The sequence below is a fragment of the Emys orbicularis genome, chromosome 16 (assembly GCF_028017835.1).
Source record: "Emys orbicularis isolate rEmyOrb1 chromosome 16, rEmyOrb1.hap1, whole genome shotgun sequence".
In the NCBI taxonomy this organism is placed as follows: Eukaryota; Metazoa; Chordata; order Testudines; family Emydidae; genus Emys; species Emys orbicularis.
In genome coordinates, this window is record NC_088698.1 from 30,610,191 (window position 1) to 30,637,242 (window position 27,052).

General features: G+C 51.6%; 1 protein-coding gene across 2 annotated transcripts in view; it reads left to right on the forward strand.

Annotated features, from left to right (window-relative positions):
- The first annotated feature begins 425 nt into the window (after positions 1-425).
- The window catches only part of SGSM1 (small G protein signaling modulator 1), a 48,107-nt gene continuing 21,480 nt past the window's right edge, over positions 426-27,052 (forward strand). For both annotated transcript variants that reach the window (XM_065417732.1, XM_065417733.1), the window contains exons 1-7: positions 426-495; positions 16,478-16,640; positions 18,043-18,195; positions 18,867-18,934; positions 21,186-21,331; positions 21,848-21,979; positions 23,825-23,949. In XM_065417732.1, coding sequence (XP_065273804.1) covers positions 432-495; positions 16,478-16,640; positions 18,043-18,195; positions 18,867-18,934; positions 21,186-21,331; positions 21,848-21,979; positions 23,825-23,949 — 851 coding nt within the window. In that variant the 5' untranslated portion in view covers positions 426-431. The remainder of the gene's footprint in view (positions 496-16,477; positions 16,641-18,042; positions 18,196-18,866; positions 18,935-21,185; positions 21,332-21,847; positions 21,980-23,824; positions 23,950-27,052) is intronic.

Here is a 27,052-nt window from a genome sequence, read left to right on the forward strand (position 1 = left end):
AAGGCCTCTCAGAAAATTATAAATGAAGCAAAAATCATTTGCCTCATTTGTTATAGCATTGTTCTTTCAAGTGGCTTGTGTGGAGCCTGGCAGGCCAATGGATTGTGGCTTCCCACGAGACCACGCAACCTGGGTGTGGCCACGGGGCCTGTTAGTGGCCATCAGAGAAGGACAGCAGAGAGAGAGAGTTCCTTACTTATCTTTTGTGTTATAAATTCAAGCACTTAAATAGCTTGGTGCTCTCTGAGCCTTGCGATTTTGGCCCATGCAGATGTTGAGCAGATGTTCACTGATTCCCTCTGCTGGATGGAACATGTCAGACCTGCTCCGGTGTATAGCTGTCTGTAATTCTCTTGTTCTGCCCCAGTTATGTTGCTTGTGTAAAAAGGTTTTTTCCTAACTATCTCCTTGTTCGACAGGTGAAGCAGATTATGGAGGAAGCTGTGACAAGGAAGTTTGTGCACGAGGACAGTAGCCACATCATATCATTCTGTGGTAAGTCTCCGAGGTCAGGGTGCAGAAAAGAAACGGTCTCTGAGAAGTTGACAGCCCAGCTCTGTCTCCATGTTGGGTTGTTGCTGCATCGCAGCAAAGTGCTGGCCTGAGAACTTTCCATTTTAGCTCAGTTCTTCTATGGCACCTTGTGCTAAGACCAGTACGTGTCAGTCCCAAGAAATGAATCCTTTTGTCAACAAAATTATCCCCTGGGACTATGAAATGGATTGGCGGTGTCGGAAGAGGGGAGGACACGGATGTAATCTGTCTAGTTTTAAAAACAAAAACAAAAAAGACAGGCGGACGAGGCCCTGGAGTACTTAGTGTCTTTTATTCGTTTATAAGTGGATTGAACAGAGGCCCTGTTATCTGATATTTGAATATTTTACTGTTATGGACTATTAATGTATGGAAATGAGAGCCAGAGCTTGGGGCGAGCACCTGCTTACTGTTTATAAATGGTATGCATGGGGGTGGGAATGTTGGAACAGGGAGCATGTGTGGTGAAGATTTTAAATCCTTTTAAATCGTGTTAGTGAGACTGTATGGGAGACCTGCCTCCAGCCTCCTCTGCTGGTTCAGTTTTCGGCATCTGGTCTTTGACAAGGTTCTGTATTCAGTCTATTAATACCTGGCTTTTTCCAGGTGTAGTGACAATTTTGGCATTTGGAAAACATGTACCGGAATCAGCCAGTTAAAAGAACTGTCAGGCAAAGCATGAAAAAGTGCCCTAAAGATTTTGCTTGGCTTGGGTGTGAGACATGAGCCTGGAGGTGAGTTTGCAGCAGGAATTGTGAAACAGAAATTCTGAGGGATTTTAGGAGCATCCTTACCAATGGGTTTTTTTTTTTTCCTCTGCACATACCAGTAGAGCAGTGGAAGTAAGCTGCCTCGTTTTTGGTTCATTAACCCTTCCCCTTGGATGACTGCAGGTCTGTCTGTATTCTAACTGTGTGGTGCAAAGCCGACCAGGCAAAATGCTGCTTGGGAGATAAAATAATCAGGCTGGAAATTGTCACGCTGCAGGCATCCACTAATGAGCAGGGTGCAGGTCAGACAGACAGAACTAATAGCCCCTTGCAGTAGCCAGTGGCTGGGAAGCGCACTCAGCGGAGCATGCCTCACTCCCTCTTTGCTAGCAGTTCTGGGCTGGAGAGGTTTCTGGGTGATTGCCTCAAACCAAATAACTCTGCTGATAGGTCAGTACATTTGCTGCCATGTCTTTTCTTTGGAATGGGGGGATGTTGGGGGTGGTTCTAGCAGCATTGCTGCTGCTAATCAGAAATGAGCTTCAGGGATGTAAGAGGCAAAACCGGGTGTTTTTCTACGGGTGCGTCCCATTATTTATTCCTGTTTACTGGTTCTTTCTCTTATGACTGGAGAGGGTGACCAGATAGCAAACGTGAAAAATCAGGACGGGGGTGAGGGGAAATAGGCGCCTGTACAAGACAAAGCCCTGAATATCGGGATTGTCCCTATAAAATCAGGACATCGGGTCACCCTATGACTGGACCCTCTCTCTGCTGAGAATTCAGGAATAGCTTGTGGTCTCAGGCTACAGGGACCAAAGGGCGATCCCGCCAGTATAGACGGGCAAAGAGGACGTGCCTGGAATGGAGGGTACTGGTGTGCGTCTGCTATCCGAGCACACCCCCACCTTGTGTCCGGGTGAGGCATTGCAGGGACTCTGCCTCCCTGACACTCCTGTGTCCTGGCTCTGCCATGGGCTGCCGCCGCTGTGGCCTAATGCTCTGGCTGGGTCAGTTCTCCAGCTGGCCGGATCCCCTCTGGAGATAACTGGAAACAAATTAAATCTTAACTCAAATTAGCCACTTGGGCATTAAAGTCCCTAATATAAACACTAGTCCCTCAGAGACCCAAGGTCAGTGTTGTCGAGGTTAGGCCCCTTTCTGGGCCAGCTTCCTTGGGTTAGGGAGGGAGAGCCAGAGTCTTCCTTCCCTGCCCTGGCTTCACCCAGAACAGGCCCCGGTAGAAGCAGCCAGTCTTTACCTGCCCTGCTGGGCTCTGATTGGCCTGTGCCTGCTCCCAGCCCTTCTAGGTGCTGGAGGACTAACTCTTGCTGATTCTGCCTACAGCTGTTCATGGGGGAGACCTCTCTAGACAACCCCTGGAGGTCTGAACTCGCTGCACTTGCCCTCCAGCAGGGCACCTCCTTAGGGCGTGGTGTGCCAAGGCAGTGGGGCCTCTGGCAGGGGCAGCGAATACCTGGTTCCTGTCACAGATGGTTGGCTCCTTTAAGAGAAGCTGTTTGACAGAAGTGTAGCCCAGCCAATGGCATAGGAGGAGCACCAGCAGTATGTGGGAGTCCTGGGGGTGGAGTCAGCCTTTGAAGCCCCGCCCTCTGAGCTAATAGAAAACAGGTGCATGCTGGGAGGCAATGCTGTTAAGGCTGTCTGGGAGGCAGGTCCTGGAGCTTCTTGGATTGTCCAGGCCATTGAGTGGTGCTGATAGCAGCCATGGCAAGGACCCAGAAATCTGATGGACAGCGGAAAGTGCCCTTTGGGGGAAGGGCAAACCTAGACACCAAGAGCTGAATTCAGCCCAAGTGTAAGTGGGTGCAACTCAGCAAAAGCCAGTGAAGTCACACCTCTTTAAGCAGGGTGGAATCTGAACTTGGCAAACCCTTCAAACAAACACACAAAAGCTCTGTTCCCCAAAAGCTTTGCAATATTTTGGATAAAGTCCCATCTACCCTTCGCTACCTCTTTGCCTCAGCCGTTGGCCCTGGAGAACATAAGAGCAAGAAATATAGGCTCTCTGTCCTTCCCTGAGCTAGGAGCGGAACTGCACAGTAACAACTTCCTCTAGACTCCTCTCTTTGAATCTATTTATACTCCCTTCCTGCACGTGGTCTGTATAGAGCTTTGTTATGATAGCTGAATCTATCAGGGATCTTGTCAGATACCTCTGTTCTCAGGGGTTCCTGGTTCCGCTCTCAAACTGGCACAGAGGCCTTAGCCCTTGTCCTCTCTTTCTGTCACAGTCAGTGCATAGTCCACTGGATTTGGATTATTTTGCAGGGCTCCTAATCTCTTATCCAATTGCCAGCGCTTCTGATGGCGTGTGAGATGGGATTTTCCTTCCTCCGTCTATCTGCTGGGAATGTGGAATCACCTTTTTAGAGGCATTTCTTTATTTAAAAGCAGAACTATTACTACTCTGGAAACTGGCCCCCCATAGCATTGGCACCTGTTTGTATTGGTGTTGTAGCAGCGTCCTGTGGCTGCCAGGAGGTCCCGGTGCCATGTGACCGCGCCAGCGTGAACAGCCCTCTGGAAATCCTGCAGGGCAGTTCTCGGGGCCAAAGCCCACTGCACAAAGCTGGTGCTCGCTGATTGTCTGGCTTTGCGTGGTTTGGTAATGTGTATGTATCTCATCCCTGGGCAGGGAGGGGTGGGGATTTCCCCATCTCTATGCTGGCCCACTAGGTGTGCTGTGCAGAGCAGGATGTTCTGGTGCTCTCCTGTTTCGGATTCCGTGGTACAGACACAAAGGCAGCGCAGTTCTTTGGGGGAAGCAGGGTTTTCCCTTCTGACTATAGCTGTGCACAGCGGTGCCTCGGGGAGTCTGTGACTATCTTCTCCCTGCTGCCCCGTCCCTGTTCCACGCAGCATGCACCCCTTGAAGAGAGAGCCACTAAAAGGCATTGTAACCCACCCTTAAGAAACTGCGTTCTCATCCTACTCATGCGGCTCTTCTCCTTCATGGCTGCTTCTCTCTCTCTCTGCCGCAGGACTCCCGGAGTGGTGTCTATGGCAACACACGCTGGTGAGAGCAGGCTACCTGCTCCGCTGTGCCTAGTGCAGAGAAGCCAGCACCATGTAGCAGCAACCTCTAGCCGTGGGGTCTGATCAGTAAACAGGTCGCTCAGCCCACGTCTCAGGCTCCTTTGGCCTCGGCTGCAAGCTCTGCATTTCTCTCTCTCACAGTTAAACAGATTATCATCAAAACATCGTAGGCCATTCACCTGTTCCACCCTTACCTTCTGACTAACGAAACCCTGGGAATTCAGTGGGATTGTGCCTGACCACAAATGCGTCACAGAAACAGGCCTCTAAACATTCTGTGGCTTGCAGTCAGTGGGAGCTTTGTTCAGCAGTGCCCGGTCCGGACTGGGCTGGAACTGAATTTATTGCTGGTGCTGAAAGTTGCTGGCCTATTTCCGAGTCATTGGGAGAGGCCTGCCAGCGCACTGCAAGGCCCATTCCCTCAGATGAGGGAAGGAGCCCTAAGCCACAAAATCAATTAATTACAGAGGACAAAGGATGAGAGAATAGGTAGGGTGTGAGTCATAGGGCAGAACCAGGGTTCCAGAGGAGGCCACCAAACAGGGAACCAACCCACTTGATCCCTGTAGAGATGGGTGGAGACTTCCCAGAGGGAAGCAGCTAACTCAACCAAAACTAGGGAGGGGGAAGTGCTACAGAAGAACAAGGTTCAATTAATTAGGTGGGACAAAGAAAGAATGCAACACCAGAAAGGGAATGCAAGGACATTAAACAAAGGGCTCCAGACAGTGACGCAGGCTGAGTGGAGAACCAGATCGACAGCCCTGTAGACTGAATAGCAGATGCTGTTGGAAATTTTCTGTTGGAATAATTTTCCAATGGAAAAGCAGTTTTCACAGAATCTAAATTTTCCTTTGAGGAAAATCAAAGCAAATATTTTGTTTCAGATTGGTTTGACCCAAATTGGAATGTATGTTTTTTGTTGTTGTTGTTGTTGTTGAATTGACCTGAAACATTTTGTTTTGAATCAGTTCAACCAAACATTACATTGCATTTCCCTAGCAGTGCATTTCCTCATGGGAGTTGTAGTTTGTATCCCTCATCTTCTATAGGCCAGGCTCCCTGGAGGACTACATCACCAATAATGCAACACTGACTCCTCTCTGACCGCTGTATGGTATATAATGGTAATCACATGATTAGGGATGCATCATGGGAGATATGAAATGGCCTCGGAGCCTGGCCCATAGGGCAGAATAGGGCATCAGGCTCCCAAACTACAGTTCCCATGAGGCAATGTGCCACAATGGGAAAATGCAGTTTAATGTTCAGCTGACTCGAAATGAAGCGTCTAAGTCATTTGAACAAACCAAAACATTTTGATATCAGGAATGATGAAACATTTTATTGGGTATGCCTGGACAAAATGTTTTTACACTTCCATATGAAAAGTCTTTTTGGAATATTTTGTTCTGCAAAAAAATTTGAAATGGCAACTTGTCAAATAAACACCTGTCAGGGATGGTCAAGATCAGTGGTCTCCAACCTTTTTACGCCTAAGATCACTTTTTGAATTTAAGGGCAACCTAGGATCTACCCCGCCCCGTCCCCAAAGTCCCGCCCCACTTGCTCTCCCTCACCCTCACTCACATTCACTGGGCTGGGGTAGGGGGTTGGGGTTCAGGAGGGGGTGCGGGCTCTGGGCTGGATCCGAGAAGTTCGCAGTGTGTGGGAGGGGGCTCTGGGCTGAGCCTGGGGCAGGGGGTTGGGGTGCAGGAGGGGTTGAAGGGTGCAAGCGCTGGGAGGGAGTTTGGTTGCAGGAGGGGTCTCTGGGCTGGGGCAGAGTGTTGGGGTGCAGGAGGGGGTACAGGGTGCTGGCTCTGGGAAGGGGGTCAGGGCTGGGGCAGAGTGTTGGGGTGCAGGAGGGGGTACAGGGTGCTGGCTCTGGGAAGGGGGTCAGGGCTGGGGCAGAGTGTTGGGGTGTAGGAGGGGGTACAGGGTGCTGGCTCTGGGAGGGGGGCCAGGGCTGGGGCAGGGGGTTGGAGTGCAGGAGGGGGTGGGGATTCTGGCTTGGGGAGGGGGCTCAGGGCTTGGGGTTGGGGTGCGACCTTCCACCAGGCAGCACTTACCTCCGGCGGCTCCTGATCGGTGGTGCAGTGTGGCTGCCACTGAGGCAGGCTCCCTACTTATCCCAGCCCCATGCCACTCCCGGAAGGGGCCAAAGCGCCCCTGTGACCCCTGAGGAAGGGCAGGGGGCATGTGGCTCTGCGCGCTGCCCCTTTCTGCAAGCAGTGCCCCCGCAGCTCCCATTGGCCACAGCTCCCCGTTCCCGGCCAATGGGAGCTGCAGGGGCGGTGCTTGCAGGCAGGAGCAATGTGCGGCGGGAGACCCCTGCCTCCTGGGCCGCGGGGCCGTGCTGGCCACTTCCGGGAGTGGCGTGGGTCTGGGGCAGGCAGGGAGCCTGTGTTAGCGGCAGCCCACCTGGGCTGCTGGAGATCACAATCAACCGGTTGGTGACCACTGGTCTAAATAATACTGAGTCCTGCCCAGGTACAGGGGACTGGACTAGACGACCTCTCAAGATCCCTTCCAGTCCTATGATTCTATTCTCCAGTGCTAGGAAAGCGGCACATCAGCTTCATCTGTGTTTCAAACCTGTTTGCTGTCACGCTTCTCCTGACCTGACAGCCAGCCTGCCCCGCAGGCCCTGCCCCAGGCCCAGCATTCCCTGCAGGGGGGCGGTTTATCATCCGGAGTGAGGGGAGCCGTGAAAGGCACTGCCAGACTGGAATGACATTCAGTGTCCTAGGCTGCTGCTCAGACGGTCCGAACTCTTCGGGTTCTTGCAGAGAGGAAGGTGGTTCTGGTAGCTGGGTCCTAAGGAAACTACTTGGGTTTTAAGGACAAAAATCACTGAAACCTTGTTTCTCGGGGAATTAGTCTCTTGAACTGAACTGGCCTGGTCCGTGGCTCAATTCTTGGCTCTCCCCATTAGAGAATGTCTGATGTAGGGCCCATAGGGAGCTCTTCAACACACCGTAACCTAGAGAAACTGTGCCTCTAACTCGGGGGATGCAGAAATGTCTTAAAATCACCACCCCCTTCGCCCCATGCTACTCATCTTGAGCTGTGTTGTTCAGCAGGAGCAGCTGAGAATCGGGGTGGGGGTTGGCTGGCTTGCTGGGTGCATTCAGAGTGAGATCTGCTAACTCCCCTGGGTAGCCAACCCAGCTGAGATTGTGAGCTGCAGAGTCTCTTCCAGTTGGTCCATCCTCCGGAGGGTTGTTTACTGAGTTCCAATCACTTGCACCTTTGCACTGGAGGGGTCTGGATGTCACCAAGGAAATAACTTGCTTTGCAGAGCCGTTGCCACTATTGATGATGCGCAGGATGGTAAAAACCCAGCTTGGCTGTCAGATCCCAGGGTGAATTTGTGGGACTGTCAGGGGGGTGGGTGGGAACAGCCTTTTGCTTTTAACCTGAGCACAACTTGTGTGGGAATCCTTGAGACAGCCAGTGTGCAGAGTCTGATGTGGTTTATAAACCAGCTGAGCGTCATCCCGGTTAGCGTGGGGTGCCCGGAGGATAATGATAGGAAACGTGAATGATGAGCTCTTGCTTTCGGAGACGTTGCTTTGTGAGAAGCTGCGTGTGCAGTGCTGGGCGTCGGGTGCCAAGCCAGGGGAGGCTTAGGCCAGTGGTTGTGTCAGCAACTTAGCTCTCCATTTTTTGCACTGGGACCCATTGAGAAGGTACCGCATTCTTCTGAACACTGGCACGATTGCAAACCAACGAGAGCACTCGCTCCAGGGAAACGGGGCCAGAGGTTCAGAAGTGCTGAGCAGAACACCCTCGGCTCCAGTCAATGTTAGTGGACTCTGAGGTGGCTCGGCACCCATGGAATCAAACCCAGAGTGTCTGGGAAGACCAGGTTCTATCTGAAGACCAGCTCCACTGCAGCCTAATCTTGCCAGGAAAGCAAAGCTCGTCCAGGGAGCTGCCAGGCCCTCAGCCGTGTAGCCACTTCTAATGTCTCCTTCATGGGAGAAAGGCCATGCAGAATTTGACACCACTGGTTCAGGATTGAGGTCTTTAGCCAAAGCTGTTGGGACAAGGATGTGTGGCTGAAACAGCATCAGGGCAGGGGATGCAGGAGGTCATTACCAAGGTGCATTTGCGGAGCTGTGTGCAGGGAGCCCAGGAAAGGAGTAACAGGCGGTGCTGCGGGTCAGGGCTGAGGTCCATTGGCACAGATTTTGGGGGGATGCTAGGAATAGAATAATAGAGGATGCGGGAGGTCAAGTTGAAATGCAGAGCTGTGTGGAGGCCCAGGGCTAGAAAAGTAGGGGGTTGTGGGGGCAGAGTGTATCTTACATAAGCTGCTTATTGTCATGTTCTCTAGGGCATCATCATGGTCCTGCTAAGCACATACAATGCTCAGATTCCTGCATTGTGGCTGTCACCACTGAATGGAGATTTTCCTACAGATTTTGCTATCTATAGAAACAAAAAAAAAGAGGCCACAGCCTAACCTCCATCTCTCGCTTCTGAAAGCAATCGGGGTCTGTTTGTTCCCCTTCCCCCCTCCTCCAGGATGCAAGGCAGGTGGGTTGTTCCAGTCCAAGGTATCTGAACGCATTGTTAGCAGAGAGGGGCTCTGAAAGAGCAGAACTGCCAGGTGTGACTCACTCGCTGCTTTTCGGGACAGTGCGAGGCGTCACAGCCAGGAACTATTTATAACCTTCTGCACCACAGAGCTGAGGCATCCAGGCAAGGAGAAGGGCTCATTGGCTACCTTAATGATGCCGCCGGGTTTGCCAGTGGCTTCTGGGTATTCACAGCATAGCATCCGTCTGTTGTTGCAATTTCAATTTCAATTCTGTGCGGTTCCCCGAGTGCTGTGGGAGGAGGCGGCTTTATAAAGAACGCCGTCTTCATAATCAGCAAAATGCCTTTCATGTGGCGCTGCCCTTTTTCCTCTGCAGGGCTCTCAGACTTGGCTCTCGCGATCGGAGCCCTCCCATTCCTTCTCTTACTTAAATCCCCATTAATGAAGCTCTGGGTGACAGAAAAGGGCAGCTGATCCCAGCAGCCCAGTTTTACCAATTATGGAGCTGCAAGGTTTGGGGAAGATAAATCTATGTTGACACCTGTCAAGTCCCACGCTCCCTTCAAAAGCTAAAATGAGTCCTCGTTCCTAATGGCTGTCCTGTGTGTAAACCATTCTTGTGGTCAGATTCCATGTTCAGTAGGAAGACATTAAAATTGCTCAGCTGTTCAGAGTAAATAAATATCCCAGGCCAGATTCCCACCTGGGGTAACTCCCTCGTAACATTTCACTAGGAATTAAAACTAGCCCAATATTTGAGCATTTATGGGCAAAACATGAATATTGTGTGTGTGTGTGTTTTGCTGCAGATTATATTCTGGGGGTGGATGGAGATTGTAGTTTATAATATACTTTTGCATGTATTTATCGTGAAACTTCATTTGGAGTGTGCGTGTGCGCATGCGTGTGAGAGAGAGAGATGTAAGGAGAGTTATTTTCAGCTGTTTAGATGAATACAGTAACACCAATCCCAAGCATTCAAAAATCATGAGTCAGCCCAAAACATCATAAGACTTTTCAAAAATGTTTTGTTTTGTTAGTTCTGGTTTTTGAATCTTTCGAGTGCACTCGGGTCACATTTTCAAGCTTTCCTTCATACCCATAAGGGTAAAACCTTTCCTCCCCCAGTGAAAGCAGAGATTCGCACACCATTTTGTGATTCCAGGAGCTGGGGCTTCATGAAAAACAGCAAATACCGCAGGATTTGCAATGAAATTATGAGCGTCGGCAGCAGTGATATTAAGAGTGGGAAGGTGTTTTGTTCTTTAAAATCCTCGTCTTCAGTGAAGCCTGTTCCCTGTCAAGGGGAAAAGGAGCCCGTTTCAGTGACGAGGACACTGCTCACCCATAGCGATGGCTCCTGTTTGACCATGTTCCCAGCCTGCTGGACTTGCAGAGCTGGTGATGCCAGAGAGAGTTTCTCTTGTGAGGGATGTGGGGGCTGGTCAGCGGGGCCACTGGAACAGCCATGAGGGGAAGGGTCCTCAGCAACCCCAAAACTTTGCATCCCTCTTGTGCAAGCTGAGGGTGGGCCACTCCAGAAGGGTTCAGCACAGGCCAGAGGTGTAAGCGCTGTGCGCCGGAAACGATTTGCAGTGCGCGGATACAGAGCATGTTATTGGTCCCTCACTGGGATGGGGCAGGGCAAGGGGCAGAACCACAGTTACTCCTGCCTGGCCCTTGGCCAGAGGAGGCGGAGCTAGGCCTTATAAATAGACCGAGGGAGCTCAGTTGGGGAGGTCGTGGTGAGACAGGTCTCTCTGGCAGAGAGAAGCCCTGGGCTGTGGTTTAACAGGCAGGATACAACCGGGGAAGCACACTACAGGGACAGGATAGGCTCCTGGAGGAAAGCCCTGAGGTAGGGCCAACGAGGGAGCTGTGGTGAAGCCTGAGCGGGGCAGAAGCCGCATTTGTTTGAAGCTGTGTTTGGCCTGGGTTGTGCTACCCCGGAAGGGGTTCGGACTTCTCTGTGACTTGGCCGGGGAGCTGAGCCACAAAACAGCCAGGGAAGGAATCGGGAGGAGACACAGGCTGAGAGAGGCTGTTGCCGGTCCGAGGGATAACATGGGACGGGGCACCTGAGATGGTCCCTTGCAATGCTGCGTCCAGGCACGAGAGGGCTCCCTAGAGAGGAGGAGTGGACGTGTGCTTACAGTCTCACAGGACCCAGGTACATTGTGGGCGTGTCCGTGAGCTCCATCTATTGGCATGTTACCTATTAACAAACTATTTACACATACACAGACTTCCCCGCCCCACCCCGACATCTCTTCTATATAAAAGCATCCTGTACTATGAGGAGGTGGAAATCACTCCCGGCTGCCTTCCCGGTGGCACACCTGCCAGGTTTGTCTGTAATTCTCCTTGGTGCGAGAGCGTCCACTGCTCTGTTCCTGCCAAGCAGACGCACCATTTCCCCACGTCTGATCGGTGCCTGTTCCCATGAGCCCTTGACATCAGGCGTCAAGCTCGGCCCCGCTAAGGAGCTGACTGGCGGCGTGACTGATTGGCTGACGAGTGACTTGCCAGAGCTGGAAGCACTAGGGAGCCGATGTAGCTAATTTGCTCTCTGCAGCACTTCGCGTGCCCAGCTGCTCGTGGTGAGCGGTGGAGCGCAGCCGGGCTGGCATGTGAAATGGAAGCTACTCTGCGTCAGAGAGCAAGGAGAGAATAAGTGAAAGAAGTGCTGGCGAATGCTGGGAGCCCTGGATGGCATGCGAGGAGCACCGGGGGCCGGATGCTGGGGGACCCGTGCAGAGAGCACTGGGTGACTGCGCGCTGCCGGTCTCGAGGAGTCGAATTTCTGTCCCCATTGGTGGGGTAACGAAGGGAGCGGGGCCAGATCCCCTCTTTGCGAGGGGCAGTCTCGTCCCGCAGAGACGCATGCGTCCACAAGGGCTAACTTATCCTCTTGGTTTCAGCTGGGATGGGGGTTTGCCCTGAGTTTCCAAGGGGCTGTTACGATGATCGGAGACGCCCCCCCTGCAGTTCCAGTCATTGTCTTCGGAGCACGTGTGACTCAAATGCTAGTCTGGTCGCTTTCAAGCTGTGTGTCCCGGCGGGGGCTTCCAACGGTGCCTGTAGCTGGAGTTCCATATAAAGATGTCCGGATGCCTGTGTGTGATACAGGCAGTCAGTGGAGTGTAGGCTTCTGGCACGTACAATTATGAAACATTGGCCAGAAGTTTGCAAGACCAATAACACCGTAGTGCACTGCAAGTGACTTCCGGAGGACCCAGCTCTGAACAGTGTAAAGGGGCCAGGAGCTCAGCTCCCATCGGCTGCTTTGAAACTCCCAGCCCCAGCAGCCTGATCCGTTTGGTCTGTGCTTACTTAGCACTTCCAAGGAGATTTGTCCAGGGCTCCAGCCTGTCGCATGAAGTCACTGGTAGCAGTTACCTGCATCTCTGTGGGTCACTGGCAGGTCACTCAGTACCTGCATAGAGCTGTAGGGTGCTCTGAGCCAGGTGCAAGCAGCTTCCTCTTCAGCCAGGTGCGTGGATTTGCCTGATCATGTTCAGTGAAGTGCCTCGGAGACATCGTCCCAGTTCTGGGATCTGCTTCCTGCCTCTGGGCCCTATGCCATGTGTCCTGAAGCATGTCGTGTGGCGCACTCTGATCTCCCTTTGCCAGGCCCTTGCCCCCTCCCTCACAGCTGTGTCACCTGCCGGGAGTGAGCCAATAGAGACACACCGAACTGAACCATAACATGCACTTGCTTAATCTGAATAGCCGCAGGCTCTTCGTACAGCCTGTAACAGGGCTGGGGCAGGCGTGGGGCCAGCCAACCTCAGTTCCTAAGGAGGCCCACCTGCGTTTGGACCGCCTGACTCCCCTAGAAAGGGCAGCAGGAAGCTGCGGGGTTGGTGGGGGATGGACAGCTCTCGGGGAGGAGGGGGGAAGCATATGGCTGGGCTGGAAGACGTTTGTATTAATTTGTGAACTTCACGTGAATAAAATCCGACCTGCAGGAGGGCTGTAGTCACTGGACTCATGAAAGCCGGTGTGGAGTTTATTTAAAAAGACCCTTGAAGGGGGAACTGAGGCAAGGGTCCACTTGCAGGCTTACCTGAGGCCACAAGGGGGCGTGGGCTTTTTGCAGAGGTTTTTTCTCTCCCCTGTTGTGTGAAGTGCCAGCTGGGCACAGGAAAATGAAACCGGACTAAAACAATGAAGACAGGTGGTGGAGACGGCACTGCAGGGCCAGTTGTGGGTAACTGTCCTGCATGTAGTGAGCCGCCCGGCATCTGCAGATGAATGCCAGGGAAACTGGCAGGGTTTTACAGCCCTCTAGATCGTCTAGATCCCAAAGCCAATAACACAAGCCGGTCTTATTTTGAAGCAATTACCCTGCAGTCAAACTGCAGCTTGTCCTTCGGGTCTGTCCACACTGCCATAAAACACCCGGAGCAGCTGGCTTGGGCTGCAGGACTATCCAGTTGCAGTGTAGACATTCCTGCTCGATCTGGAGCCTGGGCTCTGGGACTTGCAAGGGGGAGGGTCCCAGAGCCCGGGCTCCAGCCCGAGCCCAAATGGCTACAGTGCAGTTTTCTAGCCCCACAGCCTGAGCCCCGTGAGCCTAAGGCAGCTGATGCAGGCCAGCTGTGGGTGTTTGAGTGCGGTGTACCCTTAGAGTCAGCCAGTGGGATCCTTCCCAGCTCAGTCTGTGCTGTCTGCACTTGAGGAGAATTCATACGGTGCGTTACTGAAATATCCGAAATCCAGCTAGCTGCTCTGAGTGGCTCTCTCGAGTGAACGGGCCTAGGCCGGTCTCCTGTCTGGTGCTTTTATCTGTTCAGTCAGATCAGGACTGACAGTACATCACACACCTGCACAGCTGAAAACTCCCTGCTTACGCCGTGTGGTGAGCTCAGATGCAGTGCTAAGCAAGGCTGAGATAACGTGACGCCTCCTTTCACGGCCCTGGGAGCCACCTGGGAGCTGACGATGACAGGTCTGCGTGAAACGCCTTGCATGTCTCCGTAGACTTGCTCAGCCATTCAAAAAAACCCACCTCTTTTACAAACACAGGAAGCACACAGTGCGTCTGCTTAGCTGGTGCAGAATATCCCTAGTGCGGCTGGCTCTGTCGTGTGTCCTCCTGGAGAGAAGGAACGGTCTGTGTCTGCCAGAAAGCTTGTCCCATCCGCACCCCGATCACTAGCTTGTAGAATGGTGGGGTTGTGTAATTTTCCAGCAGTCTGATCAGCCTACTGAGTAAGTTTTTTGTTTGACATCAGCCATCTATCCTGATTCCCCCATCCCCAGAGGCTCAAACAGGTAAATTGCCAGTGAAATCAGTGTCCAGGTGCACTGTTCTCTGAGGAGTCACTGTGGATTAATTTGCCCCTTTGCCAGGGGTCAGCGTGAGGGCTGTGAACCACTTCATGGGGTGCCCTCCATCACTTGGGATGCTGCAGGAACCGGCAGATTCTCCTTAGCTCTCTCTGGGGGCTTTGTTTGGTGTGTAACATCCCCTTCCAGCAAAACCGGACCCGCACGTGTTACGTGGAGTTGTCCTGGAGAAGTTAGGGCTGGGCACCAGCTGCTGCAATACAAGTCACTAGTTGCCTTGGTAAAGTGAGTCACTAAAGCTGGGGAGAAGGCCACTTCATTCCAATTGAATTAATAACCCAATCTGGCCTTACTGGGGTCCACGTAGTTAGAGTCTCTCCTACCTGTAGACTATAGGAACCAACTTAGCTCAGAGAACTGTGATTTGTATTTAGAAAACCGCCCAATTTGCTGTATTACCGTGGAAATCCTTCAGTTTCCGTGTGCCCCTTGCTCATATTGTAACACACCTATAAGCGCCGAGGACTTAACGAATTGTCCGTGAGAGCTGGCCACTGAGAACTTCACAGTGGGAGCAGGGCTGGAACTCTGGCTCTCCTGCTCCAAAAACACCACTGGGGCCAAAGGCGAGTACCCGGTTAGCTGTATGCCCTGCGGTGCCCATGACACTTAGCTAAGCAGTTCTGGTTCTGTCCAGTGGAGGGCAGCGGTGACCGACACTAGCCGGCTCATTCCAGTGCACGGCTGAAACTGGTGTAAATCCAAACGTGTTGTTTCATGTGAGACTCTCACATAAAAGATGATGAGAGCCACAAATGTTTCACTGTATAAACATCTGCGTCTATGTAGAGTCCAGCACGTTTATAGGTAATGGTGACCTGGGTAACTGGAGAGCTGGAAGCAAACCCCCCGTTGAACATACAGAAACGCTCTGCCTGCTTGCAGGGAACCCAGCCTGCTGCTAGCAATGCAGCCAGGGCCAGGGACACTGAATGGGCTTGTGTATTGTCCAGTGGGTTGGCTGCACTTTTCATCTGTTGACCCTGTCACGGTGCCTGAAGTAACTGCACCGTTGACCACTTTGTGACCTCCTAGGGCACCCCACTCTAGCCACCACCTTTCTCAGGGTGGGCACCTGGTCCATCCTGGCAGACCAAGGATTTAAGCTTCAATTTCCTCCTGCCACTCCCTGATCACCTTAGCAAGCCTGAGCTTAGTTCAGCACCTAGCGTCTGTTCTCTCTCCGGGGCGATGCCAGGGTGCGCCGGTGACCCGCCAGCCTTCGGAAAGCGAGGTGTTTGTTTAGAACAAAAGCCTACCTTGGAAACCATACACAGCTTGTATGAACACCTGACTTACCTGGGGTGATCCATCTTCCTCATGAACACATTGGCAGGTTCCAGAGTCCTTCACACCCTCTGGTCAGTGTCATGTCAGTTCCTGGATCCAGCCAGAGAGAGCTCCCGGCTGCCACTTGCTACGCTTCTCAGTTCTTTGTCTGCTCCCCACTGGACCCCTGTCAAAACCAGCCAGTGCACCCAAGGGCTGGTACTTCTGCAGCCTTCTTACTGCCCCCTCCCCATGGTTCACTTTCTAGTAGCTGGTTCATGCTTCAGTTGACTTCCCCTCAGTTGCTGCATTGCTAGTCTTGTTTCAAGAAAAATTAACCCCCTCCCTCCCAAGGGGTAACAATACAAGGTGAGAGGGGAAACCAAGTCACCCCTATTTTTCATAAAAATATATAAGAAATTTCCCAGTTCTCCACAGCTGTTGGCCTATAATTAAGGCTACGTTTTAGTCATGTTTTTTTTAGTAAAAGTCATGGACATGTGCTGGCCGCCACTTCCCGCCACCCCCATTGGCCTGGAGCGGTGAACTGCGGCCAGCGGGAGCCGCGATCGGCTGAACCTGCGGACGCGGCAGGTAAACAAACTGGCCCGGCCCGCCAGGGGCTTTCCCTGAACAAGCGGCGGACTGGCTTTGAGAACCACTGGTCTAATCCATCTCCCGGCCCTGAGGAAGGAAGTCTGCACATTCTCACTTCAGCACAAGTCCCATACGTTCTCTTTAAATGGGTGTGTTTGCAGGCATAGCTGCCAGATTGTCCCTGCTGCTGTGCCAGACGTGCATGTCTTTGGATCTTTCCTTTGTTTACGCGGGACAGAATGTGAGAGTCGGATTCATTTTCAGGGAAGGTTTCCACCTGTAGGGCGAGACCACGGATGCTGCAGGAAACATCCGAGGCAACGAGTTACGGGCCAGTTAGTTTCCTGGGGAGGCTGTTTGGGGGGCTTTTGATGGGCTGGGTAACCCTCTGGCTTTGTTGCAGCTGCCGTGGAAGCCTGCGTCCTGCACAGCCTGAAGCGGAGAGCAGCCGGGTTCTTGCGCAGTAACAAGATCGCAGCCCTGTTCATGAAGGTGGGCAAGAGCTTCCCTCCGGCAGAAGATCTTTCTAGAAAGGTCCAAGATCTGGAACAGCTCATCGAGAACACGTAAGGCTTTTGCCATTGCCTCAGCGCCTTGGGTGCTGCCTGGTTGCACCTGTGCTGGGTGGAGACTTGGGCCACGATATTCAAACCTGGGGGCCCAAAGTTAGGCACCAACATCTCTGCTTTGGCATCTTCACAAGAGCCCGGTTTTCAGAGGTGCTGAGGCCAGTGGGGGTTGGAGGTGCAGGGCACCTCTGACAGTCAGGTCACTGAGTCAGATGCCTAACGGGAGGTCCCCGCGTTTGAGAATCCTGGCCCTGGTGGAGGAGCTGGGGACCAGGTTGGAGGTACAGTGCCCGGGCTGTAAAGAGGCCATCTGCTTTCTGGAGCCTCAGTGGCGACAAAAACCAGAAACGTTCCCCAGAAGCTGGTCATGAAGGATTTACAAAGATTGTGTTCAAAGCACTTAGGCCCAAATCCTAGAGCCTCTCAATGAGACGTAGGCCCCGAAGTGTCGGAGTCACCTTCAAAAATGGAGCTTGGAGACCTGTGGCATGTGGGTGCTCGACTGGGCTTGCTTATGTGCAGGCTTGGCACAGTTTGATTTGTATTTATTTTATTATTTCAGTGGATAATAGCAATGTTATTTTAAAGCATTTTTCTATTCTTATCAATTTACATTTTCCTGGTTGTGGGAAGTTGGTGGGGGGAATAGACAATAATCATTTAATGACCATATACATTAAGATTCGTAACGTTAAAGCTTTATAACCATTGAAACACAAATTGTCAACATCACATTGCAAAGTTAATAGCCACAGTCAGAAGACAGGATACTGGGCTAGATGGACCATTGGTCTGACCTGGGATGGCCTGGCATGACCTGGTATGGCCGTACTTATGTTCTTAAATCAAACTCTAAGAAGTTCTCAAACAGCATTTTTCTTTCTTTGCCTCTCCGTAAATGTTGATGATTACTGATGGAAATAGTTTTTAATTGGTTTGTGTGTACGGTGAAATTGACGTTTACCGACACGTACCGATAAAAACCTTCCAAGCCTATTCAGTGCTTTGCTGAATCAGGGCCTAAGTCAGCAGCTGTTCTTGGGCCTTGGTATTGTGTCTCAGTTCCGTTTCTTTATAACTGGTCACTTCTAAAAACTCTGACCCAGGCTCCCTGGAAAGGAGGAGTGAGAAGAACACGAGGACCAGCTGCAGGGATCTGTCACCAAGTGATGGTCCCTAGCACAGGTGGACTTTCCCATGGGCTTTCCCCACCAGGCAGCCAACACCAGGCAGCCAACCTGCCAGGTCTTAGCTGCCCATGGGGGCGGGGCAGGGCAGGGCAGGCGGGCCAGCCCTGCACTAGTTGTGGAGCAGGGAGCCCATTGCCCCATGGCTCAGCTTGCTGCTCTGGTTTGGAAGGGAAGTCTGCAATGCTGTATTCTGCCTTGTGTCTCTGAAGACGAAACCAGGTACAAGGCGTCCAGGAGAACATGCGCAAAGTGCAGAAGCTGCCGAACCTGTCTCCCCAGGCCATCAAGCACCTCTGGATCCGCACAGCCCTCTTCGAAAAGGTCCTGGATAAAATCGTGCATTACCTGGTAGAAAACAGCAGGTGAGTGCTGGCGGGGGGCCAGCTGTTTCCTTTTAGCTGCTCCCCAGCCATGCCCGCCGTAAAGCCAACATCCCCTGGGCTGGGCTGGGCTGGGCTGGGCGGGGCTGGCAGTATTGCTGGCTTCATTTTCCTGTGCCTCGCTGATCAGAAGGCACCATAGGACAAGCACAAAGCAATATTTTTTTTCTCTCTTTCAGCTCAACCATGGCCCAGGATCTGCAATTCAGACCCTGTTCTTAATGGGGTAGTCAAGGGTTGTGACTCAGTGACCTCCCCCACATGCTTGCTGAAATAGAGGGGTTTAGTACTAGGCCAGCAGGATTCATTTAGTCTTTAAGTCCTGCTGTCAGCGAGAGAACGCCAGGGGCCAGGCTCTGCCTGGGCATCGCCCACCCTAGAGACCCTGAGCATTGGGGCTCCTAATGTTTTAGTTTGGGCCAGGCAGGGGGCGGGTACGGATTGTGTCAGATGGAGATGGAGGCTGGAGGAGGGCTGCCTAACTCTGGAGGGGGAGAACGACCTGCTGTCCTTTCTCATCAGCAATAGCGGATGCAGAAAGATGCAGGCAGCACACAGAGGAGCAGAAAGAATAGGGCAATTTATGGCTAAAACAGCCCTGTCTGTCTTTAGCACATATGCCAGCGACATGGTTTTTTTTTCTTTGCTTCTAGTAAATACTATGAGAAAGAAGCTCTCCTGATGGATCCCGTAGATGGACCAATTCTTGCTTCCTTATTGGGTAACTTTATCTTTTAACCTACTCTCAGAGCTGACTTTGCAGGCCAACACCCTCCTCTCCCCCCCTTGCATACTCGCAATACCATCTTTTCATGAGAACTCGACAGACTTTTAATGGGTCTTGCCGCAGCTGGGGTGGGCAGATGGAATTGCGTGAGTACATTTAAAAAGAACTCTTACCATAGATTCATAGATTCTAGGACTGGAAGGGACCTCGAGAGGTCATCGAGTCCAGTCCCCTGCCCGCATGGCAGGACCAAATACTGTCTAGACCATCCCTGATAGACATTTATCTAACCTACTCTTAAATATCTCCAGAGATGGAGATTCCACAACCTCCCTAGGCAATTTATTCCAGTGTTTAACCACCCTGACAGTTAGGAACTTTTTCCTAATGTCCAACCTAGACCTCCCTTGCTGCAGTTTAAGCCCATTGCTTCTTGTTCTATCCTCAGAGGCTAAGGTGAACAAGTTTTCTCCCTCCTCCTTATGACACCCTTTTAGATACCTGAAAACTGCTATCATGTCCCCTCTCAGTCTTCTCTTTTCCAAACTAAACAAACCCAATTCTTTCAGCCTTCCTTCATAGGTCATGTTCTCAAGACCTTTAATCATTCTTGTTGCTCTTCTCTGGACCCTTTCCAATTTCTCCACATCTTTCTTGAAATGCGGTGCCCAGAACTGGACACAATACTCCAGCTGAGGCCTAACCAGAGCAGAGTAGAGCGGAAGAATGACTTCTCGTGTCTTGCTCACAACACACCTGTTAATACATCCCAGAATCATGTTTGCTTTTTTTGCAACAACATCACACTGTTGACTCATATTTAGCTTGTGGTCCACTATAACCCCTAGATCCCTTTCTGCCGTACTCCTTCCTAGACAGTCTCTTCCCATTCTGTATGTGTGAAACTGATTTTTTCTTCCTAAGTGGAGCACTTTGCATTTGTCTTTGTAAAACTTCATCCTGTTTAACTCAGACCATTTCTCCAATTTGTCCAGATCATTTTGAATTATGACCCTGTCCTCCAAAGCAGTTGCAATCCCTCCCAGTTTGGTATCATCCGCAAACTTAATAAGCGTACTTTCTATGCCAATATCTAAGTCGTTAATGAAGATATTGAACAGAGCCGGTCCCAAAACAGACCCCTGCGGAACCCCACTCGTTATGCCTTTCCAGCAGGATTGGGAACCATTAATAACAACTCTCTGAGTACGGTTATCCAGCCAGTTATGCACCCACCTTATAGTAGCCCCATCTAAATTGTATTTGCCTAGTTTGTCGATAAGAATATCATGCAAGACCGTATCAAATGCCTTACTAAAGTCTAGGTATACCACATCCACAGCTTCTCCCTTATCCACAAGACTCGTTATCCTATCAAAGAAAGCTATCAGATTGGTTTGACATGATTTGTTCTTTACAAATCCATGCTGGCTGTTCCCTATCACCTTACCACCTTCCAAGTGTTTGCAGATGATTTCCTTAATTACTTGCTCCATTATCTTCCCTGGCACAGAAGTTAAACTAACTGGTCTGTAGTTTCCTGGGTTGTTTTTATTTCCCTTTTTATAGATGGGCACTATATTTGCCCTTTTCCAGTCTTCTGGAATCTCTCCCGTCTCCCATGATTTTCCAAAGATAATAGCTAGAGGCTCAGATACCTCCTCTATTAGCTCCTTGAGTATTCTAGGATGCATTTCATCAGGCCCTGGTGACTTTTGTAAGTGATTTTTAACTTGTTCTTTTTTTATTTTATCTGCTAAACCTACCCCCTTCCCATTAGCATTCACTATGTTAGGCATACTCGAAATAATTGCCGACTGGCCACCAATGGCGTATGCTGAATAGCTGCTGCCATTGGTTCTCTTAGCTATTGAAATGTTGACCATTAATAAATCTTCCATGTGCCCAAGTACCATTTTCAAATGAAGACTTGGAAGGAATGCTGTAACCTAAGCACGGCTTCCCACGCTCAGAGCTGTTGATTTATTCTTGGGGTTACACACATTATACGAGATAGTATCATGTACAGCTGGTTAGTCACCTTATAACCCAGCACCGCTGCACGGCCCCTGGAGCAGGCCAGGAATTGAGCTGTGTCTCTTGGAGTCACATTCGGGTTCCTGGGATGCACCTTCTCTGTTCCCAAAATGTCGGAGTTGAGGCGTTCACTGTGAGGATCCAAGAGGGAAAATGTTGCCCTATGATTCTGCCCTTTGCTTGGTCTTTAAATCTCCCCCCTGTGCAGTGGGGCCTTGCGCGCTGGAGTACACCAAGATGAAGACGGCGGATCACTTCTGGACTGACCCCTCCGCTGACGAACTCGTTCAGAGGCATCGCATTCACAGCTCATACTGTCGCCAGGACTCTCCCACTAAGCGCCCTGCTCTCTGTGTGAGTGTTGGCGGACAGCTGGGGTGGATTGCGTCTCACTTGGCTCCCGTTGTGGTGAGGGGGGAGAGACGGGTGGTATTGAAGCTTCTTTAGTTGGCTTGCAAAGTGCACTGAGATCAGCAAATGAAAGAGGCTGGAGAAGTGTAAATTAATCATTGCAACAACAGGATCCTTCCAGCAGGATCCAAAACTCAGCCTATGGAGGCTACTGGCTGCTTGGAGCAAGATGGAGCACTGCATTCTGAGATCTCTCTGGGGGGCAACTCCAAATTACAAATGAAGGCAGCTGCAGTCTGCTGCATTTCATGCAAATGAATTGCAGCCCTGGGCATACCATGGGTTCAGGGCTGACCTTGGCTAGTGTCAAACTGGTGACCTAGAGGGCGAAAAAGACAAAGAAAAGAGAGTGACCCTTCTTGCTGTGGTGGGCCTGAAGCCCTTCTGCATGCTGGGCTCTCCTGGGGCAGGAGGCGGTGAAATCAGCTCACAGAGGTGTCCTGTGCCGGTCCCGTCTAGATTCAGAAAAGGCATTCGAGTGGCAGCATGGACGACCGGCCGTCACTGTCTGCCAGAGACTATGTGGAGTCTTTGCATCAGAATTCCAGAGCCACGCTACTCTACGGCAAAAACAACGTCCTGGTGCAGCCGGTAAGTAGCCTGTGTGCGAGGAAAGGTTGAAGCAGGTGAAACTTGGGACACAGCTGCTTTAAAGCCAAGTTGCTCTCCTGGATGTACTGGCTAGTGGGTGTCACCCCCGTCTTTGCTAGCTGGAACGTCAGACCTGCTGAAGAGCTTGTGTGTGTGTGTGTGTGTGTGTGTGTGTGTGTGTGTGTGTGTGTGTGTGTGTCCACATGGAGGCAGGCATCCCACAAGGGGCATAACCCTTGTACTGCTACAGCTAGTGGATAAAGGAATCCAAGACCTTTCTGTGACTGCAAATCTGTACTTAAAAACACTGCTCTGTTCTTTTTATCCAGCCCGGCCCCAGGCTGGGAGAAAGGGTGACTGGCAAGTGCATAATTCGGGAACTGAAATAGCTGAGCTCCATTTCTCAAAGCTAAGGAGATGGGGATCCTCCTGCTAGAAGCGGGGGGACTTCTGCTTTCCTTTGACTAGGAACTGGTCCCCTTTTTCTTCGCCCAGAGGCACGCAGGCCCGACGAGCTGTCTCCATTCCTTCCCCGGCACTGCGGCCGGTACGTGTCCTTGCACGGCAGATTGGCTACGCATGGGGGACACAGGGGGGGGGGTGCTGCAGTGGGCAATCCACTGGCTGCAGCTGGAGCCCGGAGTTCAAACTGCACAGCTGACAGCCTATAGCGAAGGTGGGGGGTTGGGCTAGAAGAGGCATGTCAAGCCCAGGGTGAGAGGTGACTGTGGGGGGCCCACTTGGATAAGTTGGGCCCTTTCCTGGTACAAGCCCTACAACTTTGCAGAGCTTGGCAGCGTGTCTCTGCCATCCTTCCTCACCCTGCGTTCCTGTGGGGGAGCTCCGCTTTTGCAGTGGGCCCCACAGCTCGGAGCCGGATGCAGGCAGAGAGGGCTGTGTTGAGAACGGCTCCCAAGGGAAGGAGAAGATAAACCCTGAGCTGCATGACTAGAGATCAGGCTCTTGCCAGGCTAGCTTGAGGAACGTTCACTGCTAACTTCTGAAGGCCTGTCACTGAGCATTAATGGTGAGAGCCAGGAGAGGAGAGAGGTCACGGTCTGCCCGTCCTTTTGTCCTGAGCCCAGCAAACAGATCCAAGCCGTCGTGTCCATCTGTTAATGAGACTGACGCTCCTCCAGTGGCTCCACAAGAGCAGAGCATGGTAATGAAGGGAGTGCCCCTTTCTAGGAGGTACGGTGCTTGTGAGTCTGTGACCCAGCTCTGCGGGGATGGTCTCGGAGGTGGGAACCGCAGTTCCGATTTTTTCGCCTTATGTTTTGCAGCGCTGACCCTGTGGAGTTTGGGCCCTGCCCTTCCACGCCATCCTAACCCCTTGGAGGATCAAAGCCGTGGCTTCCGGGAGCAGGGATTTCAGTGCGCATGCTTGGGTCTGGACTGCTAAGCCCTAGATCTGGGGGAGGGAACTAGGGCAGGATGTGGGGCTCACTTCTTTAGCACAAAAGTCCCCTCCAGCTCGGGAGTCTGCCTTTCTGGCCGTTTTTGGCTGTAAGGGGAGTGAGATAAAACTGCTTCACTGGAGCTGTGACAGTTTTCCCCAACTGAGGCTCTGCCCCCAGCCCTCCGACCAGCCCAGGTTTGCGGTGATGTTTCATGGGAGCAGATCAGTACTGCACGAACAGTTTTACATCCCCCTTCCTGGTGCTTGGATCAGGAAGTGCGCACGGTCCTGGGTGCTGGGCAGAGCTGTGCCAGGGTGCGTGGTCGGTCAAGCAGTACTTTCAGCAGACTGGAGCCACACTGATCCCAAGAGCCAGGCCCTTGCAGTGTCGTCCGTGCTGTTTTTGCGGGCCAGTAATGTAATTTGTCTCTGTTCTCTTTGTAAAGAGAGACGACATGGAGGCGATCCCGGGGTACTTGTCCCTTCATCAGACTGCAGACATCATGACGTTGAAATGGACCCCCAACCAGCTAATGAACGGTTCTGTGGGAGATCTGGACTACGAGAAAAGGTGATTCGCTCTATATGCACGAGCCTGTTGGCCAGAGAACAAGAGGGAAATGAACCATTCAAGGCAAAAACGTCATGTTAGGTGCTTCTAAAAGGCCTGATGGAACAACTGTTGCGGTCAGTGGGGATCCTTCCACAGAGCTCCGTGGGCTTTGGAGCAGGTCCCAGACGTTTAGCTGACGTCTGAATTCACTCTTGCTTTCTGAGAGGTATAATGTAAACAGGGAAAAGTCCTCGTCTGAACCTCCTGGGGAATCCAGTTCAGTGCTTTGGGTGGGTGCCAGTTTTTACCCAGCCTATTCAGGAAATGCTCACCTGAGCAGAACAGAGCAATTATGCAGGAGTTGAAAACAATAACAGAGAGAGCAATTGGCCTTCGGGACAGAGAGCGGGAAGGGGCTGTGGGAACAGAGAGGAGACGTTGCTAAGGAATCCGTCTCCTGAGGGCCGCGTTCAGCCGGTCGAATCGGAGAGGCTGTTTATGCTGAAGGGTGTGGAACAATTTGCTTTCTTGCCCTCCGAGTGATTTCCCAGGGAGAGACGTGTGCTCTTAACAGTATTTTTTGGGGGGTTGTTAATGCTGCTGATGGATCTAGGGAATCACAGAGCAGATAAATAGGGAAGTCCATGTGCAAGGAGAAAAGATGCGAGCAGCTTCCAGAATAACAACGCTGGGCAATGGGTCGTGTACACAGGAGTGGCTGAGGTGTGTTGGGGCCAAGGGGATGACATGGCTCTGAGGCAGGTAGCTCTTCCTTCTCTCTCTTAGACCTTATCCTGCTGCCCACCCCGTTGTATCTGAGCACCGCCACAGAAAACCAATAGCAAAGTCCCTAGTGGACTCCAGGAAGTCTCTGGCACGTCTCCGTTCATGGGCTCCGAGCTCCCCTCAGGGTAGCATTCCCCGATGAAGTGGATATTGGAATCTGCCATGTGCGTTGGGGACGTTTTTCTTGACTGCAACACTCCCTTTTACAAACTAACGTTAAGAAACTGGGCCAGGCCTTTGCAGGCCTCGGGCCGCTCAGAAAAGTTCCTTCCAGCAGCTCGCTATTGACATAAGCATAACGGCTTGGATTGAACAATAACCATTAACAGAATTCCCAAGTGCTTTCCAGCAGTAGATCAGTTCTCCTGAAATATAACAGAGAATCATCTAAATAAATAGTATAGGAAACCCAGGGGCAGAAATAACTGAGCATTGTCCCCTGGGCTGAGATAAACATAATTGTTCATGTAACTCATTTTCATTTTTGTCTGTTCTCTATACTTGTCTCTCTTTTTTGCCTTTGTTCCTGGCATCTCCACTCTCACCCCCGTGTACTCTTGGGGGGGTCTCTCTATGCTGCTGGCGGGGATGGCTGGCACCCTGCTGTAATCCTCTTTTCATCTCTGTATTGCTTTGCTGAGTTCTTGACTTGGTCCTCAGGCTAATTTCTAAAATTTCCCAGTGTCCAGGCAAGACAAAGAGAGAGAGAGGTCAAACCACAAAGTAAGTATGCCTCCTTCTGGGGTGGTTTTGCAGTTGCACACATACACCCACACCCCGTGTCTTTCTCTGGGCCTTTCACAGGGTGGCTGGAATGCCTGTGCTTTTTTTTGTTTTGTTTTGTTTTTTTTGTTTTTTTTAAGCACAGCTTTTCTAAATGACAGCTATTGCTGCTGAAAACCTGGACCTTAACTTAAAGAACTGGATAGAGATTTCATCCTGTGCCAGGTCCTCCCTGGAAATGAAACTGCCTTCTCTGAGGCATTGTCTTTGAGAGAAGAAAATGAAACTTTTTTTGATGGACCCATTACAGGGTGTTTTTTTTAATTCCATGTCCATTTCCTCTTGTGATCTCTGTGCCAGGCCCTGCCCTGTCAATCAGCTGTCCCCCGACCCTGCTCCCCTCGGATCAGGCTGAGGACTGTGGCCTGCAGGACTCGACTTGACATTCGTTCTGTTTGTCCTTAAAAGCAACAGTGAAGGAAATTTAAAATGAAAAATTGTTCAGCCACTTTCCAGAAGTGTCATTACGGAAGTAAAAGGAGAACCCAGCAGCACAGGAAGCACCGAGGCCCCTGGGGTGAGCCCAGGAGCTCAGCAGCCTGGTGAAAGTTTCCCTCCACAGACGGCCAGCAGGGGCCCGGACACTTCTCAGATCCTATTAGGCTTAATTGGGATGTAAGCGGCGCGCTGCCTTCGTTCTTCTCCTTCCCTCCCTCCCCCCCCCGGTGTGGAGGCAAAGCTTCCCCAGCAGAGGGGACAGGAGGTTTCAGGGGGTTGCAGCTGTTGGGTCAGAGGAGAAACGTTCTGCTCTGGCTCGGGCGGGAGTTGGGTTTTGGCTTCTTCTGCTCAAGAGCCAAATTCAAACCGTCCAGCTGGCAGAAAGCAGCGTTCAGGCTTTGTCAAGCTGTGTCCTCCATGACGTGTCTGGTGTGATCGGGGGGTTCTGCCGCTCAGAACAACGAGAGCGTAAATATGAGAAACCATTTCCCTTCCTCCCTGTTCTCAGCCCCTTTGGCCTATTGATGAAAAGGTGCAGCCGACGGTTTGATGACCTCGCGGTTCGCTCTTGAAAATACCAAATACCCAAGCTCAGCCAAATGTATTGTCTGAAGACAAAGCAGCACAGTACAGGAAAGAGAGTTAATACAGCACCATTCTTTCCCAGGAGGCAGATTCACACGGTGTGTTCCGTCTGCCTTACGCAGAAGGGGTGCTGCCCAAACACCCCCTTAAGTTAGCCGTCTGGTGTAGCGTGGCTGTTTACACTGGTCACAGCACTTGAGGTTTAACTGTCCAGCTTGTGCCAGCTTTGTCCTGGATGCCTCTGTGCACTTTCCCATCTGATATTCAATTCCAAACATCAGGGGGCATGGAGCTACACCCGAACGCAAAGGATTCATGCAGCTTCCATTATACCACGTTGTACCTTTGTTTCATAGCGCGCGTCCATCTAGCTCGGGACCGTTTTTCTATTTGCCTAAGCCAAGTGCTGAGCTCTGTGCCCCAATGCATCATGGGATATATGCCTTAGCATAAGGGAGCAAGAAGAAGCTGAGTACAATTCAGCATGATTACTCTCCCCCCCCATTCGGCCCCCCCACTAATTCCATGC